This window comes from Nerophis ophidion, linkage group LG28 (assembly GCF_033978795.1).
Source record: "Nerophis ophidion isolate RoL-2023_Sa linkage group LG28, RoL_Noph_v1.0, whole genome shotgun sequence".
Classification (NCBI taxonomy): domain Eukaryota; kingdom Metazoa; phylum Chordata; class Actinopteri; order Syngnathiformes; family Syngnathidae; genus Nerophis; species Nerophis ophidion.
In genome coordinates this window covers 10,433,747-10,454,652 of record NC_084638.1, presented here as the reverse complement: position 1 = coordinate 10,454,652, position 20,906 = coordinate 10,433,747, and the positions used below count along the sequence as shown (strand labels likewise).

The 20,906-nt window shown below is 45.4% G+C and overlaps 1 protein-coding gene and 1 long non-coding RNA gene across 2 annotated transcripts in view; one reads left to right on the top strand and one right to left on the bottom strand.

The window, feature by feature from the left end:
• The window catches only part of LOC133545694 (uncharacterized), a 422,860-nt gene that overhangs the window by 168,600 nt on the left and 233,354 nt on the right, over positions 1–20,906 (top strand). The gene's annotated exons all lie outside the window — the stretch shown is intronic.
• The window catches only part of LOC133545692 (uncharacterized), a 422,945-nt gene that overhangs the window by 255,494 nt on the left and 146,545 nt on the right, over positions 1–20,906 (bottom strand). Inside the window, exon 3 of the mRNA XM_061891502.1 lies at positions 4,541–6,259. Coding sequence (XP_061747486.1) covers positions 4,541–5,962 — 1,422 coding nt within the window. The 5' untranslated portion in view covers positions 5,963–6,259. The remainder of the gene's footprint in view (positions 1–4,540; positions 6,260–20,906) is intronic.

Genomic DNA, 20,906 nt, shown 5'->3' with positions numbered 1-20,906 from the left:
TAGGGAAGCCCAGACTTCCCTCTCCCCAGCCACTTCGTCCAGCTCTTCCCGGGGGATCCTGAGGCGTTCCCGGGCCAGCCGGGAGACATACTCTTCCGAACGTGTCCTGGGTCTTCCCCGTGGCCTCCTACCGGTCCGACCTTCCCTGAACACTTCCCTAAGGAGGACCAGATGATGACCAAAACATCTCATCTGGCTCATCCCGATGTGAAGGAGCAGCGGCTTTACTTTGAGTTCCTCCCGGATGGTAGAGTTTCTCACCCTATCTCTAAGGGAGAGCCCCGCCACCCGGCCACTTGTACCCGTGATTTTGACCCTTTGGTCATAACCCAAAGCTCATGACCATAGGTGGGAACGTAGATCGACCGATAAATGAAAGCTTTGCCTTCCGGCTGAGCTCCTCCTTTACCATAACTGGCCGACCCCGCACCGATCTCACAATCCACTCTTCCCTCATTCGTGAACAAGACCCCGGGGTACTTGAACTCCTCCACTTGGGGCAGGGTATCCAGCCTTTCCGCAGCCACTTTGTCTAGCTCTTCCCGAAGGATCCCGAGGCAATCCCAGGCCAGCCGGGAGACATAGTCTTCACCGTGGCCTCCTACCGGTCCGACGTGCCCTGAACACTTCCCCAAGTAGGACCAGATGATGACCAAAACATCTCATCTGGCTCATCCCGATGTGAAGGAGCAGCGGCTTTACTTTGAGTTCCTCCCGGATGGTAGAGTTTCTCACCCTATCTCTAAGGGAGAGCCCCGCCACCTGGGCGCTTGTACCCGTGATCTTGACCCTTCGGTCATAACCTAAAGCTCATGCCCATAGGTGAGGATGGGAACGTAGATCGACCGATAAATGACAGCTTTGCCTTCTGGCTCAGCTCCTCCTTTACCACAACGGGCCGACCCCTCACCGATCTTACGATCCACTCTTCCCTCATTCGTGAACAAGACCTCGAGGTACTTGAACTCCTCCACTTGGGGCAGGGTATCCAGCCTTTCCCCAGCCACTTCGTCCAACTCTTCCCGGGGGATCCCGAGGCAATCCCAGGCCAGCCGGGAGACATAGTCTTCCCAACGTGTCCTGGGTCTTCCACGTGGCCTCCTACCGGTCCGATGTGCCCTGAACACTTCCCTAAGGAGGACCAGATGATGACCAAACCATCTCATCTGGCTCCTCCTGATGTGGAGGAGCAGGGGCTTTACTTTGAGCTGATCCCGGATGGTAGAGTTTCTCACCCTATCTCTAAGGGAGAGCCCCGCCACCCGGCCGCTTGTACCCGTGATTTTGACCCTTCGGTCATAACCCAAAGTTCATGACCATAGGTGGGAATGTAGATCGACCGATAAATGACAGCTTTGCCTTCCGACTCAGCTCCTCCTTTACCACAACGGGCCGACCCCGCACCGATCTTACGATCCACTCTTCCCTCATTTGTGAACAAGAACCCGAGGTACTTGAACTCCTCCACTTGGGTCAGGGTATCCAGTCTTTCCCCAGCCACTTTGTCCAGCTCTTCCTGGGCGATCCTGAGGCTTTCCCAGGCCAGCCGGGACATAGTCTTCCCAACAGAGATAGTCTGCCCAACGTTTCCTGGGTCTTCCCCGCCGCCTCCTACCGGTCAGACATGCCTGAAACACCTCCCTAGAGAGGAGTTCGGTTGGCATTCTTACAAGATGACCAAACCACCTCATCTGGCTCCTCCCGATGTGGAGGAGCAGGGGCTTTACTTTGAGCTCCTCCCGGATGGTAGAGTTTCTCAACCTATCTCTAAGGGAGAGCACCGCCACCCGGCCGCTTGTACCCGTGATTTTGACCCTTAGGTCATAACCTAAAGCTCATGACCATAGGTGAGAATGGGAACGTAGATCGACCGATAAATGAAAGCCTTGCCTTCCGGCTCAGCTCCTCCTTTACCACAACGGGCCGACCCCGCACCGATCTCACGATCCACTCTTCCCTCATTCGTGAACAAGACCCCGAGGTACTTGAACTCCTCCACTTGGGGCAGGGTATCCAGCCTTTCCCCAGCCACTTCGTCCAGCTCTTCCCGGGGGATCCCGAGGCAATCCCAGGCCATCCGGGAGACATAGTCTTCTCCGTGGCCTCCTACCGTTCTGACGTGCCCTGAACACTTCCCCAAGAAAGACCAGATGACGACCAAACCATCTCATCTGGCCCCTCCCGATGTGGAGGAGCAAGGGCTTTACTTTGAGCTCCTCCCGGATGGTAGAGTTTCTCACCCTATTTCTAAGGGAGAGTCCCGCCACCCGGCCGCTTGTATCTGTGATTTTGACCCTTTGGTCATAACCCAAAGTTCATGACCATAGGTGGGAACGTAGATCGACCGATAAATGACAGCTTTGCCTTCCGGCTCAGCTCCTTCTTTACCACAACGGGCCGACCCCGCTCCGATCTCACGATCCACTCTTCCAGAGGTACTTGAACTCCTCCACTTGGGGGAGGGTATCCAGCCTTCCCCCAGCCACTTCGTCCAGCTCTTCCCGGGTGATCCTGAGGCTTTCCCAGGCCAGCCGGGACATAGTCTTCCCAACACCCACCAGTCCACCAGCACGCCGTGGTGGACTTCAAAACCTTATTAGTCTTGCTCCGCACGCTTCTCTCACACTTAATACGACACAAACCGGCCAACGAACCCCCACATATGTTATACCGTCGGAAAGTGTCTCCTACCCAGCCCGGACATGCATTGTCGCAATGCAGATTCAGCGTCAGTCTTCACTTGTTAAACCCCCCCAAAAAACACGACGTTGTGGTTCACTCTTTAAAGCGGTACCGTGCCAGGCAACGGGTGTTGTCGACATGCGGCCAGTTAATGACTAATAAATTACACGAGAGCGAGATATGACTAAGGCCCGGAGCGTGTTGTCCCGAGGGAGAATGCGGTGATAAATCCTGTCGAACAAGTGTAAATACGTCTCGATGAAATAGCATTAGCTCCAACCATGAGGGACTCGAACGGACACGTCTGACATACATTAAATGAAGAAACCCTCTCGTGTTCTGCCTGGGGGTGACGATCAATGGCGGAGGGGGAAAGTAAGGCTATCAATTCATCGGGATATGTCAAACCCCAAAAGGTAGGAGTAGATTGGTAGTGATCATGACCAGGGACCTTGCTCGAATGGAATCTCGGGCTTTTGTTGCACCTCAGTAAACCATTGACGTTTTTACAGCTACCTGGAAGGCACCGCATTACATCGGAGCATAGTAAATCAATCCCCATTGTGGCTTTATATCGATGCACAATAAAAAAAATAAAACTGCGGGGTTGGGTATGCAAACCACGTCTTGAATAAAAGGATTACCTGTGGGCACGTGAGGTTAAATTCCATGTAAGGGTTTTGGACGAACCCCGTTTCCATATGAGTTGGGAAATTGTGTTTGATGTAAATATAAACGGAATACAATGATTTGTAAATAATTTTCAACCCATATTCAGTTGAATGTGCTACAAAGACAACATATTTGATGTTCAAACTCATAAACTTTTTGCAAATAATCATTAACTTGGAATTTCATGGCTGCAACACGTGCCAAAGTAGTTGGGAAAGGGCATGTTCACCACTGTGTTACATCACCTTTTCTTTTAACACTAAAAAAAAAAACGTTTGGGAACTGAGGAAAATAATTGTTGAAGCTTTGAAAGTGGAATTCTTTACCATTCTTGTTTTTTGTAGAGCTTCAGTCGTATTTTACGCTTCATAATGCACAATGGAAGACAGGTGTGGACTGCAGGCGGGCCAGGAAAGTACCCGCACTCTTTTTTTTTTACGAAGCCACGCTGTTGTAACACGTGTTGAATGTGGCTTGGCATTGTCTTGCTGAAATAAGCAGGGGCGTCCACGAAAAAGACAGCGCTTGGATGGCAGCATATCCATCCATCCATCCATCTTCTTCCGCTTATCCGAGGTCGAGTCGCGGGGCTTTAAATTGTACTTACAGATGTAGCGACAAACTGCATTTAGTGACAGTGGTTTTCTAAAGTGTTCCTGAGCCCATGTGGTGATATCCTTTAGAGATTGATGTCGGTTTATGATACAGTGCGGTCTGAGGGATCGAAGGTCACAGTCGTTTAATGTTGCTTACGTGGAGTGATTTCTCCAGATTCTCTGAACCTTTTGATGATATTATGGAGCGTAGATGTTGAAATCCCTAAATTTCTAGCAATTGCACTTTGGGAAACATTGTTCTTAAACTGTTTGACTATTTGCTCACGCAGTTGTGGACAAAGGGGTGTACCTCGCCCCATCCTTTCTTGTGAAAGACTGAGCATGTTTTGAGAAGCTGTTTTTATACCCAATCATGGCACCCACCTGTTCCCAATTAGCCTGCACACCTGTGGGATGTTCCCAATAAGTGTTTGATGAGCATTCCTCAACTTTATCAGTATTTATTGCCACCTTTCCCAACTTCTTTGTCACGTGTTGTTGGCATCAAATTCTAAAGTTAATGGTTATTTGTAGTCGAACCGTGTTATTAATAAGACACTGTGATCAATTAAATGAGAACAAATTCTTACCCGGCCAATGAGAACAGGTTCCGGCCCGGCGTATTCTTCGATGACAAAGAACTGGTTCCATATCCAACTTCTCCTGCTCCGAGAGCGAGACCTCTTCGGTTCCGCGGGATCAACCGCCTGGTCCTCTGGCTCCGCTTCTTCAAATACCAAGTTATTCCCATGTTCTGGATCCCCCGCCTGCGCCTGGGCACCTTTTGCATCGTGGTTCCATTCAGGAGCTGGATTGAGCCTTAGGACATGAGTGCCGTTGACAAGTTTTTTCTCTTCATTTGCTGAGTAGTGAGCCGTGCCGAGCTCTGTTTGAGCAATGTGAACCGGCTCCGTTAATGGGTCTCTGTGGGAATCTGCCGTTCTGTTCCCAGGTCTGAGACCTTGGGGCTGCTTTGTCAGCACAGATGGAGTGGCGCCATTTGTTTCAGAGGGAACATACAGCGGGAAATGTTTTGTCAGTTTGAGAGCTGACTCCGTCGGGTTGATGGTTATTCCTTTTTCTGAGCTCAGAGGTGTTGACCTGAATAGACCCCGTCTCCTCTTGTTTTCACCGCCATCTGAGGTTTGTAGTCCCAAAGTTTCCTGCCTATTACTTAAACTCGGGACTTCCACTTTAGGATTTACTGTATCAGTACTGTGATTAGGCTCGGGAGCGGTGACTGTACTTTTATATGGAAATGCAGTCTGGTTATCAGAGCCGGTGACGGACATTTCTTGTCTGGAGGTTTTCAGAGTCTCTAACTGTCCGTGATTAACGTCAATCAAATCTCTCTTTCTGCTCCGGCTGCCCTTGCTCGGAAAGTTCAAGCCGGGAACATTCCGCATCTGGGAATTGACAATCCTCACGAGGTTGTCTTTAGACAGCACTTTCAGAACTTCCGAACTTCCGCTGAGGTTCAGTTTTCGGTTTGCCTCGACGCTTATGGCTTTCCCCGGAATGCCTGTTGCGTAGATGTTCAAATCAGGTCTGCCTTTCGATCTTGAACTCGATCTGAATCTGGTTTTATTCGAATGCAAGTCCAGCTTGTGATGCGGTAGGATTGTTTTGCCCGTTTTATTCTCCGCATTCTTTGTGGCGTTCTTAGTTTTCTTTGAATTCTGACTGAACTCCTTGCGGTGGCTGACCTCTTTCTTGCTGACAGCGTCGACCTCGTGCTTGGGCTTGATGGCGGCCGACGGACTAAGCTGCTCTTTGGCGTACGATCCGGTGTCGCTTGGCAGTGCGTGACTGATCAGGTTTCTTAGAGTCACCACCGGCATCGCATTCGTGTCCCTGCTCGCTTCCCATAGGTCCGTCGCTTTGTTCTCCTCCGGCTTCATCATGTGGGACCCACCCACTCCTCTCATCCACACAACCTTGCCGGCAAAAACTCCTCCTGACAGCACCTCCCACAGGCACATGGAAAGCAATAGAAGATTACTCGTAATCATCTTGTCTGGTGGGAAGATGTCCTAATTGGAGCCCGAGTTGCTCTGAGGCAGTCCTTGTTTCCAGTCCGTCTTCATTCTCTCCGCAGTTTTCCCTCGTTTTATCCCCCCCACCTGTCACTCTTTCAATCAGCACCTATGACTTAGCTAGAGGGCAAGTGCCAGTCACTCCTTTCTTTCCGTTTTCCCCCACACTACTCGATATATTCTTCTATCTCCCCAGGCTTCTTCCGGCTGTGTTGGTTTCCTTCTTCTCTAGGGGCGATCCTCGTTCAGCGTTTCAAAAGAGGGTTGAATATCCTGGGAGAAAAAAGATAAAGATAATGAAGTCAAAAACCTGAATCCTTGCACTAGGTTAATTAGCTGTGGCGCTACATAGACAGGTATGAACACCCACATACAAGAGGGGAGGACGGATCTATTAACGGAGGAGCAATTGCGTTTTCACGAGATCAAAGGCATGACATCCATTTATGTCACCGTAACGACCCTTTGGTCTCACCCTGTTCGGCAGAATTATTGATGGCCAAAGACTATTAGAAAATATAATAGAAATGCCTTTTTAGGGATATTTGACAATACCAAATCGTGCTAATCTCCCTTTCACGCTCGATTAATTAGCTGGATTAACATTCTACAAACCCCGTTTCCATATGAGTTGGGAAATTGTGTTAGATGTAAATATAAACAGAATACATCCATCCATCCATCCATCTTCTTCCGCTTATCCGAGGTCGGGTCGCGGGGGCAACAGCCTAAGCAGGGAAACCCAGACTTCCCTCTCCCCAGCCACTTCGTCTAGCTCTTCCTGGGGGATCCCGAGGCGTTCCCAGGCCAGCCGGGAGACATAGTCTTCCCAACGTGTCCTGGGTCTTCCCCGTGGCCTCCCACCGGTTGGACGTGCCCTAAACACCTCCCTAGGGAGGCGTTCGGGTGGCATCCTGACCAGATGCCCGAACCACCTCATCTGGCTCCTCTCCATGTGGAGGAGCAGCGGCTTTACTTTGAGTTCCTCCCGGATGGCAGAGCTTCTCACCCTATCTCTAAGGGAGAGCCCCGCCACCCAGCAGAGGAAACTCATTTCGGCCGCTTGTACCCGTGATCTTATCCTTTCGGTCATGACCCAAAGCTCATGACCATAGGTGAGGATGGGAACGTATATCGACCGGTAAATTGAGAGCTTTGCCTTCCGGCTCAGCTCCTTCTTCACCACAACGGATCGAGCAGCGTCCGCATTACTGAAGACGCCGCACCGATCCGCCTGTCGATCTCACGATCCACTCTTCCCCCACTCTTGAACAAGACTCCTAGGTACTTGAACTCCTCCACTTGGGGCAGGGTCTCCTCCCCAACCCGGAGATGGCATTCCGCCCTTTTCCGGGGGAGAACCATGGACTCGGACTTGGAGGTGCTGATTCTCATTCCGGTCGCTTCACACTCTGCTGCGAACCGATCCAGTGAGAGCTGAAGATCCCGGTCAGATGAAGCCATCAGGACCACATCATCTGCAAAAAGCAGAGACCTAATCCCGCGGTCACCAAACCGGAACCCCTCAACGCCTTGACTGCGCCTAGAAATTCTGTCCATAAAAGTTATGAACAGAATCGGTGACAAAGGACAGAATACAATGATTTGCAAATCATTTTCAACCCATATTCAGTTGCATATGTTACAAAGACAACATATTTAATGTTCAAACTCATAAACTTTATTACTTAGAATTTCATGGCTGCAACACATGCCAAAGTAGTTGGGAAAGGGCATGTTCACCACTGTGTTACATCACATTTTCTTTTAACAACACTCAATAAACGTTTGGGAACTGAGGAAACTAATTGTTGAAGCTTTGAATGTGGAATTCTTTCCCATTCTTGTTTTATGTAGAGCTTCAGTCCTTCAACAGTTTCCGCTGTCGTATTTTACGCTTCATAATGCGTCACACATTTTTTATGGGAGACAGGTCTGGACTGCAGGCGGGCCAGGAATGTACATGCACTCTTTTACTATGAAGCCACGCTGTTGTAACACGTGGCTTGCTGAAATAAGCAGGGGCGTCCATAATAACTTTGCTTGGATGACAACATATGTTGTTCCAAAACCTGTATGGACTATTCAGCATTAATGGTGCCTTCACAGATGTATAAGTTACCCATGCCTTGGGCACTAGTACACCCCCATACCATCACAGATGCCGGCTTTTCAACTTTGCGCCTAGAACAGTCCTGATGGTTCTTTTCCTCTTTGTTTCGGAAGACACCACGTCCACAGTTTCCAAATAAAATTCGAAATGTGGACTCGTCAGACCACAGAACACTTTTCCACTTTACATCAGTCCATCTTAGATGAGCTCGGGCACAGCGAAGCCAGCGGCATTCCTGGGTGTTGTTGATAAATGGGTTTTGCTTTGCATGGTAGAGTTTTAACTTGCACTCACAGATGTAGCGACCAACTGTAGTTACTGACAGTGGTTTTATGAAGTGTTCCTGAGCCCATGTGGTGATATCCTTACACATAATAATTAACTTAGAATTTCATGGCTGCAACATGTGCCAAAGTAGTTGGGAAAGGGCATGTTCACCACTGTGTTACATCACATTTTCTTTCAACAACACTCAATAAACGTTTGGGAACTGAGGAAACTAATTGTTGAAGCTTTGAATGTGGGATTCTTTCCCATTCTTGTTTTATGTAGAGCTTCAGTCCTTCAACAGTTTCCGCTGTCGTATTTTACGCTTCACAATGCGCCACACATTTTCCATGGGAGACAGGTCTGGACTGCAGGCGGGCCAGGAATGTACCCGCACACTTTTACTACGAAGCCACGCTGTTGTAACATGTGGCTTGCTGAAATAAGCAGGGGCGTCCATGATAACGTTGCTTGGATGACAACATCTGTTGCTTTTCAGCATCAATGGTGCCTTCACAGATGTCTAAGTTACTCATGCCTTGGGAACTAATACACCCTCACACCATCACAGATGCCGACTTTTGAACTTTGCGCCTAAAACAGTCCTGATGGTTCTTTTCCTCTTTGTTCCGGAAGACACCACGTCCACAGTTTCCAAATAAAATTTGAAATGTGGACTCGTCAGACCACAGAACATTTTTCCACTTTACATCAGTCCATATTAGATGAGCTCGGGCCCCGCAAAGCCAGTGTTTGATGAGCATTCCTCCACTTTATCAGTATTTATTGCCACTTTTCCCAATTTCTTTGTCACATTTAACTGGCATTAAATTGTAAAGTTAATGATTATCATATAATGTTTATCAGTTTGAACATCAAATATGTTGTCTTTGTAGCATATTCAACTGAATATGGGTTGGAAAGGTTTAGCAAGTCATTGTATTCTGTTTATATTTACATCCAACACAAATTAGTTTATTCTCATCTCTCTTCACAAGTGTATCTTTTCCATTCAAACCTTAACTAGACTCTACCGTATCTCACTGGATCTACTTCAAAAGTGTATTTCTTTAACTAGACCACAAACCAGGAGACTGAAGTCGTACACTCAGCGGAAACCTAAGTGGACTTGATGTCGAACAACGATAACGGAACAAAGATCCGACACACAGACTGAACGAAGGAAACGGAGACACTCATTAATGAGACATCAAGACACCGGTGGGAAACCCAAGGGCATTCTGGGAAATGTTTGCATGAAAACTTGATGGGGAAGAGAAGGAGGAGACGAGTAATTACTGTATTACTTAATTACTGTTCAGTGCCAATGGTGGTAAGAGCAGAGCAGGGACTATATCAACAACGTGTGGTGTGCAAACTCCTCTATCAAAGACGGTTACTGCTCCCCAGACCTTGAATACTTCATACATAATGAAAGACCGTTCTACATGCCTTGGAAGTTCACATCCATAGCTATGGACGACATTCCACCCCAAGCTTAAGCAAGGATTGTTATGAAGAAAGCCATCAGCCAGCTTTTAGCCTCATAGCCAGACACTATTGTCCTAGCAGTAGGCAACTTTAGTCACTCCAATTCGAATTCTGCCCGTGCAAAGTCTACTGAATCATCTCCGATGCTTACAAAGCCAGCAGTCTGCCACACACGGGTGTCCTGACTTCAGCATCCAAACCTCTCAGCTGTAAAGAACCACCATCAATAAAAAACTGTGATGTCGGAAGAAGCCCGTTCATTTATCCAAGACTGCCCTGAGGCCACAGACTGGAGAGTTTTGACAAGAGTAGTCATCAGCTGTCTTTTCACTCATCAAGTTCTGCCAAGAGACCATGTCTGTAGGGGAAAACGGAAAAGAACCAACCAGAAGCCGTGGTTTAACGGAAAGCTAAAGACTTACGTCTAGAAACCAACAAGCCTATAAGACGGTCCAGCTCAACCCGTGAAAGGGCAAAGCCCAAGTACAAGAAGCGGCTAAAGAAACACTTCAAACAGCGAACACTCCGCAGGTTTTGTGGCTGGGGAGAAAGACCCTTACTGGCTTCAAAAGCAGAGCCAGGCAGACCAAAATCACAGACACTCTGAACTACTTCTTTGCCCTTTTCTACCAACAGAGCACAGCAGTCTGCATCCAGTTTGCCCACCCCCGGTCTAGTGGTACGCCAAAGAACCACTTGACTAAAGTACCGTATTGTGCATCGGATTGATTTGATTTGAATTCTGCCCGTGCAAAGTCTACTGAATCTTCTCCGATGCTTACAAAGCCAGCCGTCTGCCACACACGGGTGTCTCGGACCACCTGTCTCGATCCTGACCCCAGCATCCAAACCTCTCTGCTGTAAAGAACCACCATCAATAAAAAACTGTGATGTCGGAAGAAGCCCGTTCATTTATCCAAGACTGCCCTGAGGCCGCAGACTGGAGAGTTTTGACAAGAGTAGTCATCAGCTGTCTTTTCACTCATCAAGTTCTGCAAAGAAACCATGTCTGTAGGGGAAAACGGAAAAGAACCAACCAGAAGCCGTGTTTTAACGGAAAGCTAAAGACTTACGTCTAGAAACCAACAAGCCTATAAGATGGTCCAGCTAAACCCGTGAAAGGGCATCCAAAGGGCAAAGCCCAAGTACAAGAAGCGGCTAAAGAAACACTTCAAACAGCGAAAACTCCGGAGGTTTGTGGAAGGGGAGAAAGACCCTTACTGGCTTCAAAAGCAGAGCCAGGCAGACCAAAATCACAGACACTCTGAACTACTTCTTTGCCCTTTTCTACCAACAGAGCACAGCAGTCTGCATCCAGTTTGCCCGCCCCCGGTCTAGTGGTACGCCAAAGAACCACTTGACTAAAGTACCGTTTTGTGCATCGGATTGATTTGATTTGAATTCTGCCCGTGCAAAGTCTACTGAATCATCCCCGATGCTTACAAAGCCAGCCGTCTGCCGCACACGGGTGTCTCGGACCACCTGTCTCGATCCTGACCCCAGCATCCAAACCTCTCAGCTGTAAAGAACCACCATGAATAAAAAAACTATGATGTCGGAAGAAGCCCGTTCATTTATCCAAGACTGCCCTGAGGCCGCAGACTGGAGAGTTTTGACAAGAGTAGTCATCAGCTGTCTTTTCACTCATCAAGTTCTGCCAAGAGACCATGTCTGTAGGGGAAAACGGAAAAGAACCAACCAGAAGCCGTGGTTTAACGGAAAGCTAAAGACTTACGTCTAGAAACCAACAAGCCTATAAGATGGTCCAGCTCAACCCGTGAAAGGGCAAAGCCCAAGTACAAGAAGCGGCTAAAGAAACACTTCAAACAGCGAAAACTCCGGAGGTTTGTGGAAGGAGAGAAAGACCCTTACTGGCTTCAAAAGCAGACCCAGGCAGACCAAAATCACAGACACTCTGAACTACTTATTTGCCCTCTTCTACCAACAGAGCACAGCAGTCTGCATCCAGTTTGCCCGCCCCCGGTCTAGTGGTACGCCAAAGAACCACTTGGCTACGGATTGTATGGCGCATTACAGGGGTTTTCATTAGATTTTGTTCTACATTTAAAAAAAATCTTTGTGGTCTACATAACATTGCAAAATGTTGCATAGATGATGTTTTACACACCACCTTCAAGTCACTTCGTCTTGTGGGCGGTCTTATTTACGTGGTTCGGTGTAGCGTGCAAGGATGGGAGTGGAAGAAGTGTCAACAAATGGACCTAACTATTTTAATGACTGTCAGGTTCAAACACTGGTAACATCTATTAAACAGACAAAGGAGCTAGAAATCAAACAGGGACAGATTTAAATGTGTACACTGTCCCACCACGCTCTGACCAAAGATTGCGCGCCTCCTCTTTTAATTGGACTTTCCCTGATTATATGGCAACAGCTGTTTTTAAAGGGGCGGGGGTCGTAAACAGCCATCGCCTTTGGTTACAAAACAGTTAATAGAAAAGGTGCCTGGAGGGGAGTCAGGTCCTGCTTCTCCTCTGCTTTGTAGATCTCGGGTCAACATAAAATCTTCCTTCATGTCGCTTCCCATCCTACACAGTGGGGTTTTACAAGCTTTTTGCTTGGTTAGATCAAAGACAGCTTTTGTCCTCTCGCCGGGAACTCATTGAAAAACAAAGTTGTGTGATAACTTGGATGGAATTATTCTGACAATGTCAGTCGGACTTTACTTAAATCAATAATGGAGGAGCATCTCCTCATTCGTGGCTCACCAGTGCAACAAAAAAGGTTTATTTAATCACCAAAAAAATGTTGGATGATTGAACAGTTCATGCAAAACCATAAAACATCTAAAAAAATCTTGCAGTCTACACCTATCTCTTATGTGTGACTGCCATCTACTGCTCACACTTATCATTACACTAAGTACCAAATAAAATTGCTTCGAGGCCGAAAAGCAAAACCAGAATTTTACCGTAACAGGTTATAAAGCGCACTGTCGATTTGTGAGAAAATCTAAAATATTTTAAGTGAGCCTTATAGTCCAAAAATGCGGTATTTAGAATACTAACCAAACCGTACTGAAGTGTAAAACTAGTAATTTTGTTTATTAAATTATATTTAATCACCCAAAAAATACAGGATGATTAAACGGTCGTTCATGCAGAACCATAAAACATTTAAAAAATATTGCAGTCTCCACCTATCTCTTATGTGTGACTGCCATCTACTGCTCACACTTATCATTACAATAAGTACCAAATAAAATTGCTTCGAGGTCGAAAAGCAAAACCAGAATCATGCTGTACATTAGGCACATTGGGTTTTAAGGCTAACTGTGGATTTTTAAGAAAATAAAGGATTTTAAGTGCGCCTTATAGTCCAAAAATGCGGTATTTAGAACACTAACCAAACTGTACTGAAGTGTAAAACTAGTAATTTTGTTTCTTAAATTAATTTTAATCACCCAAAAAATACAGGATAATCAAACAGTTGTTAATGCAAAACCATAAAACATTAAAAAAAATATTGCAGTCTACACCTATCTCACATGTGGGACTGCCATCTACTGCTCACACTTATCATTACACTTTGTACCAAATAAAATTGCTTTGAGGTTGGTAGGCACAACCAGAATCATGCACAGTTGTCAATGCAAAACCATAACACATTTTAAAAAATCTTGCAGTCTACACCCATCTCGTATGTGTGACTGCCATCTGCTGCTCACACTTATCATTACACTGTGTACCAAATAAATGTGTTTTGAGGTCGGTAAGCACAATCAGAATCATGCACAGTTGTCAATGCAAAACCATAAAACATTTAAAAAAATCTTGCCGTCTACACCCATCTCGTATGTTTGACTGCCATCTACTGCTCACCCTTATCATTACACTGTGTACCAAATAAAATTGCTTTGAGGTCGGTAAGCACAACCAGAATCTTGCACAGTTGTTAATGCAAAACCTTAAAATATTAAAAAAATATTGCAGTTTACACCTATTTCGTATGTGTGACTGCCATCTACTGCTCACACTTATCATCACACTTTGTACCAAATAAATGTGTTTTGAGGTCGGTAAGCACAACCAGAATCTTGCACAGTTGTTAATGCAAAACCTTAAAATATTCAAAAAATATTGCAGTTTACACCTATTTCGTATGTGTGACTGCCATCTACTGCTCACACTTATCATCACACTTTGTACCAAATAAATGTGTTTTGAGGTCGGTAAGCACAACCAGAATCATGCACAGTTGTCAATGCAAAACCATAAAACATTTACAAAAATCTTGCAGTCTACACCCATCTCGCATGTGTGACTGCCATCTACTGGTCACACTTATCATTACACTGTGTACCAAATAAATTTGCTTTGAGGTCGGTAAGCACAACCAGAATCATGCACAGTTGTCAATGCAAAACCATAAAACATTTGAAAAAATCTTGCAGTCTACACCCATCTCGTATGTGTGACTGCCATCTACTGCTCACACTTATCATTACATTATGTACCAAATAAATTTGCTTTGAGGTCGGTAAGCACAACCAGAATCATGCACAGTTGTCAATGCAAAACCATAAAACATTTACAAAAATCTTGCAGTCTACACCCATCTCGTATGTGTGACTGTCATCTACTGCTCACAATCATCACTACACTGTGTACCAAATAAATTTGCTTTGAGGTCGGTAAGCACAACCAGAATCATGCACAGTTGTTAATGCAAAACCATAAAACATTTTAAAAAAAACTTGCAGTCTACACCTATCACTCATGTTGGACTGCTATCTACTGCTCACACTTATCATTACACCATGTACCAAATAAAATCGCTCAAACGTCGGTAAGCACGACCAGAATCATGCACAGTTGTTAATGCAAAACCATGAAACATTTAAAAAAATACTGCGGTTTACACCTATCTCGTATGTGTGACTGCCATCTACTGCTCACACTTATCATTACACTGTGTACCAAATAAATTTGCTTTGAGGTCGGTAAGCACAACCAGAATCATGCACAGTTGTCAATGCAAAACCATAAAACATTTTCAAAAATCTTGCAGTCTACACCCATCTCGTATGTGTGACTGCCATCTACTGCTCACACTTATCATTACACTGTGTACCAAATAAATTAGCTATTAGGTCGGTGAACACAACCAGAATCATGCACAGTTGTCAATGCAAAACCATAAAACATTTAAAAAAAATCTTGCATCCTACACCCATCTCGTATGTGTGACTGCCATCTACTGCTCACACTTATCATTACACTTTGTACCAAATAAATTTGCTTTGAGGTCGGTAAGCACAACCAGAATCATGCAGAGTTGTCAATGCAAAACCATATAACATTTAAAAAAATCTTGCAGTCTACACCTATCTCTCATGTGGGACTGCCATCTACTGTTCACACTTATCATTACACTTTGTACCAAATAAAATTACTTTGAGGTCGGTAAGCACAACCAGAATCATGCACAGTTGTTAATGCAAAACCATAAAACATTTTAAAAAATCTTGCAGTCTACACCCATGTCGTATGTGTGACTGCCATCTACTGCTCACACTTATCATTACACTTTGTACCAAATAAAATTGCTTTGAGGTCGGTAAGCACAACCAGAATCATGCACAGTTGTTAATGCAAAACCATAAAACATTTTAAAAAATCCTGCAGTCTACACCTATCTCTCATGTGTGACTGCCATCCACTGCTCACACTTAGCATTACAATTTGTACCAAACAAATTTGCTTTTAGGTCGGTAAGCACAACCAGAATCATGCACAGTTGTCAATGCAAAACCATAAAACATTTAAAAAAAATCTTGCAGTCTACACCTATCTCGTATGTGTGACTGCCATCTACTGCTCACACCTATCATTATACTGTGTACCAAATAAATTTGCTTTGAGGTCGGTAAGCACAACCAGAATCATGCACAGTTGTTAATGCAAAACCATAAAACATTTAAAAAAAATCTTGCAGTCTACACCAATCTCGTATGTGTGACTGCCATCTACTGCTCACACTTATAATTAAACTTTGTACTAAATAAAATTGCTTTTAGGTCGGTAAGCACAACCAGAATCATGCACAGTTGTTAATGCAAAACCATAAAACATTAAAAAAAATATTGCAGTTTAAACCTTTTTCGTATGTGTGACTGCCATCTACTGCTCACACTTATCATTACACTGTGTACCAAATAAATTTGCTTTGAGGTCGGTAAGCACAACCAGAATCATGCACAGTTGTCAATGCAAAACCATATAACATTTAAAAAAATCTTGCAGTCTACACCTATCTCTCATGTGTGACTGCCATCTACTGCTCACACTTATCATTACACTTTGTACCAAATATGAAAATTTAATAATTTTAGGTGCGCCTTATAGTGCGAAAAATGCGGTATAGTGTCCTGCTTTCTTACCGTGGCCAAAATGAGGCCTTGTTTTTAACGAGTACTTAAGCCTATTGTGCTACTGTTTTCTGATACTGATCTATAGGGTAGTTCTTGGAGTTTGTTCCTGAGGTGTTCCAGTTAGAGAACCACTCACTGCCTTAGTGCATAATGCACCATCACCACTGTGAGATTTTTTTTTTTTTTCCAAAAAGCGCTGAGAATACACATTTGCATCTAAAAAAAAAAAAAAAAAAATGTGTGAAAGACCAGCGTTTGCAAGATTTCCAGAGATTACCCGACGGAAGGTGATCAGATAATGCGGCGGAATCCTTCATCGACATTGAGATTCCGCAACCCCTCATACTTCCTTTCCTCCCGTGTCAGTCACCTTGCTGTCAGTTTGTCCCCTCGCCCTTTCAGCGCTGACGCTTCAATCAATCGGCCAATCTCGTCGGCCGCGTCGGAACTGACGGGAGTCTCGCTCCGCCGCCGCCGCCGAGCAATTCTGCATACAGATCTATAGGGGGAAAAAAATCGAGGCGAGGGATACAGACATGGGACGTCGGAATATAAATGTCACAGTGAGCCCCATTTTGCCGGCGTGTTATCTCCGATGTGCAGCGTGAGGTGCGGGTCGGGGGCGAATTCAACGACGGAGCGGTTTTTCCCGTCTCCGAGGACCTTATCAGCTGGGATTCTGATGGCCGGGCAATCATTGCCGCGGGCACCTTGTTAACAGACCGGGGGGAGGGGCGTTTTTTGTAAGGGAGCTGTTGCTCGTTTGTAAGTAAAAGGGGAACAAAAACTAACATCCATCCGTCTTCATCCGCTTATCCGTGGTCTGGTCGCGGGGGTGGCAGCCTAAGCAGGGAAGCCCAGACTCCCCTCTCCCCAGCCACTTCGTCCAGCTCTTCCTGGGGGATCCCGAGGCGTTCCCAGGCCAGCCGGGGACATAGTCTTCCCCGTGGCATCCTACCGGTTGGACGTGCCCTAAACACCTCCCTAGGGAGGCGTTCGGGTGGCATCCTGACCAGATGCCCGGACCACCTTATCTGGTTCCTCTCCATGTGGAGGAGCACCGGCTTTAGTTTGAGTTCTTCCCGGATGGCAGAGCTTCTCACCCTACCTCTAAGGGGGAGGAAACTCATTTCGGCCGCTTGTACCCGTGATCTTGTCCTTTCGGTCATAACCCAAAGGACGGGAACGTAGATCGAGCGGTAAATTGAGTGCTTTGCCTTCCGGCTCAGCTCCTTCTTCACCACAACGGATCGATACAACGTCCACATTACTGAAGACGCCGCACCGATCCGCCTGTCCATCTCACGATCCACTCTTCCCCCACTGGTGAACAAGACTCCTAGGTACTTGAACTCCCCCAATTGGGGCAGGGTCTCCTCTCCAACCCGGAGATGGCACTCCACCCTTTTCCGGGCGAGAACCACGGACTCAGACATGGGGGTGCTGATTCTCATTCCGGTCGCTAAAAGGGGAACCCAAACTAACATCTGATGTTGTTATTCCACTTAAGGGTGTGTTCATTTGGAGCTGCCGCAAATTTAAACCCCGAAGATTGTTAATGCGGGTTCCACGGACCATCAAGAAAGGACATGACTTCCGAGCATGTTTGACTCGCTTTATTTTTCAATAACAGCTTTTTCTTTAGATCGGGTCGCTTTTCAGCTCCTCCTCTCCACTGCTCACTCACGGTCCGTTTTTCAGCCGACCGTCATCGTCGGTCACAGCCCCGATCTCTCCTCCTTCTCCCCCTTTATACACTGCGAGGAGATACGTTGATTGTCTCCCGGTGTGCGAGCCACGCGCCTGATCGCGCATGTAGCGTCGCTCCCGGCACGCCCCGCCTCTCCGCTCGGTCGTCATCTCCGCCTCCATGAGCCCTGCCGATCCGTCGGACCGTCGGCTCCGCCTCTTCACAGGTGGATCGTGAGATCCACAGACGGAACGGTGCGGCGTCTTCAGTAATGCGGACGCTGTATCGAACCGTTGTGGTGAAGAAGGAGCTGGACCCTTTGTCACCGATTCTGTTCATAACTGGACAGAATTTCTAGGTACAGTCAGGGCGTTGAGGGTATCCGGTTTGGAGGCTGCAGGTTTAGGTCTCTGCTTTTTGCAGATGATGTGGTCCTGATGGCTTCATCCGGCCAAGATGTTCAGCACATTATTCGGGACATTATTCACGATTCACTGGCGACTATCCATGCTGAGCTCAAGTAGGCTCGTGCTTTGTGGACGCCATCTGCTCCACATTTCCTAGTAAGGGTTTTTGCTGTGTTCCAGCATTTTGTTTTGTTTGCGTTTTAAGAAACAACAATTAGTGTTTTTTTTTTTAGTGCATGGAAACATATCAAGTGTGCGTGTATGGGGCAGCGACGTTGGGTGTAGGGTGGAATGGGGGGCCCTTTTGGAGTCTTGCGTATGAGGGCCCAGATTATGCTGTTACGCCCCTGCTAATAGCTGTGATGAGTTGTTTTTGTATGACTTACAAATGGTCAAAAGGTTCCATGGAAATCTGCCTTTAATGCAGTTGTGCTGATAGCAATAGTTTGAGACTATTTACATTTGTGTTTATTTTTATTGGCAAATGAATTTGGTGCTTTGTGGACGCCATCTGCTCCACATTTCCTAGTGAGTGTTTTTGCTGTGTTCCAGCAATTTGTTTTGTTTGTTTAATCAACTAATCCCCGTTTTACTGCACACTACAACCTCCATTGCCTTCCTCAACGTACCCGTGACAGAAGTACAATAAATCAAATTATTAATAATATTTAAGTGAATAATGATTAAAATGTTAATTTTTTTGCCACTTTATATTGAATTTGTTGTCACCTATTTTGAGTTTTTTAATTTTGTTTTTTAAACAAAACCAAAACAATTGAAGGGGTCGGTTATATATTCTAGACATTTTGAATCAAACTTTGAAAAAAATATTTTGACATGTGTTTTTAAGAACCAACAATTAGTATTTTTTTTAGTTCTATATAAATATAATTCACTTAATTCACTTCACTAATGCAGTTGTGCTGATAGCAATAGTTTGAGATTTTTTACATTTTTGTTCATTTTTATTGGCAAACTCTATTTGAAAATTAAGTTGGTGCTTTGTGGACGCCATCCGCTCCACATTTCCTAGTAAGTGTCTTTGCTGTGTTCCAGCATTTTCGTTCATTTGCATTTTCGTTCATTTTTATGAGCAAACTATTTCAAAATAAAGTTGGTGATTTTCTAGGTGTAGTTTTAGTTCCTGTAAGGTGCTCTTATTTTGTGGTTTTCCCACTTCCTGTTTTTCTATTTTCCTTCAGCAGCATTACGCTTGCCTTCGAGCATCCCCCCCCCTCCCCTCACCTATTTTCTGTTTGTACGTACTTTGTGGACGCCGTCTGCTCTCCACATTTCCAAGTAAGTGTTTTTGCACTGTTCCAGCATTTGAGATTATTTACACTTTCGCTCATTTTTATCAGCAAAATAGTTCAAAATAAAGCTGGTGATTTTCTGGGTGTAGTTTTAGTTCCTGTAAGGCGCTCTTATTTTGTGGTTTTCCCACTTCCTGTTTTCCCCTTTTCCATGCAGGAGCTTTACGCCTGCCTTCCAGCACTTTTCCCTCCTCACCTGTTTTCTGTTTGTACGTACTTTGTGGACGCCATCTGCTCTTCACATTTCCAATAAGTGTCTTTGCTGTGTTCCAGCATTTTCGTTCATTTGCATTTTCGTTCATTTTTATGAGCAAAATATTTCAAAATAAAGTTGGTGATTTTCTGGGTGTAGTTTTAGTTCCTGTAAGGCGCTGTTATTTTGTGGGTTTCCCACTTCCTGTTTTCCTTTTTCCCTGAAGCAGCTTTACACCTGCCTTCGAGCACTTTACCCTCCTCACCTGTTTTCTGTTTGTACGTACTTTGTGGACGCCGTCTGCTCTCCACATTTCCAAATAAGTGTCTTTTTGCTGTGTTCCAGCATTTTCGTTCATTTGCATTTTCGTTCATTTTTATGAGCAAAATATTTCAAAATAAAGTTGGTGATTTTCTGGGTGTAGTTTTAGTTCCTGTAAGGCGCTGTTATTTTGTGGGTTTCCCACTTCCTGTTTTCCTTTTTCCCTGAAGCAGCTTTACACCTGCCTTCGAGCACTTTACCCTCCTCACCTGTTTTCTGTTTGTACGTACTTTGTGGACGCCGTCTGCTCTCCACATTTCCAAATAAGTGTCTTTTTGCTGTGTTCCAGCATTTTCGTTCATTTGCATTTTCGTTCATTTTTATGAGCAAAATATTTCAAAATAAAGTTGGTGATTTTCTGGGTGTAGTTTTAGTTCCTGTAAGGCGCTCTTATTTTGTGGTTTTCCCCCTTTTCCTGCAGCAGCTTTATGCTTGCCTTCCAGCACTTTATCCCCTCACATGTTTTCTGTTTGTACGTACTTTGTGGACGCCGTCTGCTCTCCACATTTCCAAGTAAGTGTCTTTGCTGTGTTCCAGCATTTTCGTTCATTTGCATTTTCGTTCATTTTTATGAGCAAAATATTTCAAAATAAAGTTGGTGATTTTCTGGGTGTAGTTTTAGTTCCTGTAAGGCACTCTTATTTTGTGGTTTTCCCCCTTTTCCTGCAGCAGCTTTACGCTTGCCTTCCAATACTTTATCCCCTCACATGTATTCTGTTTGTACGTACTTT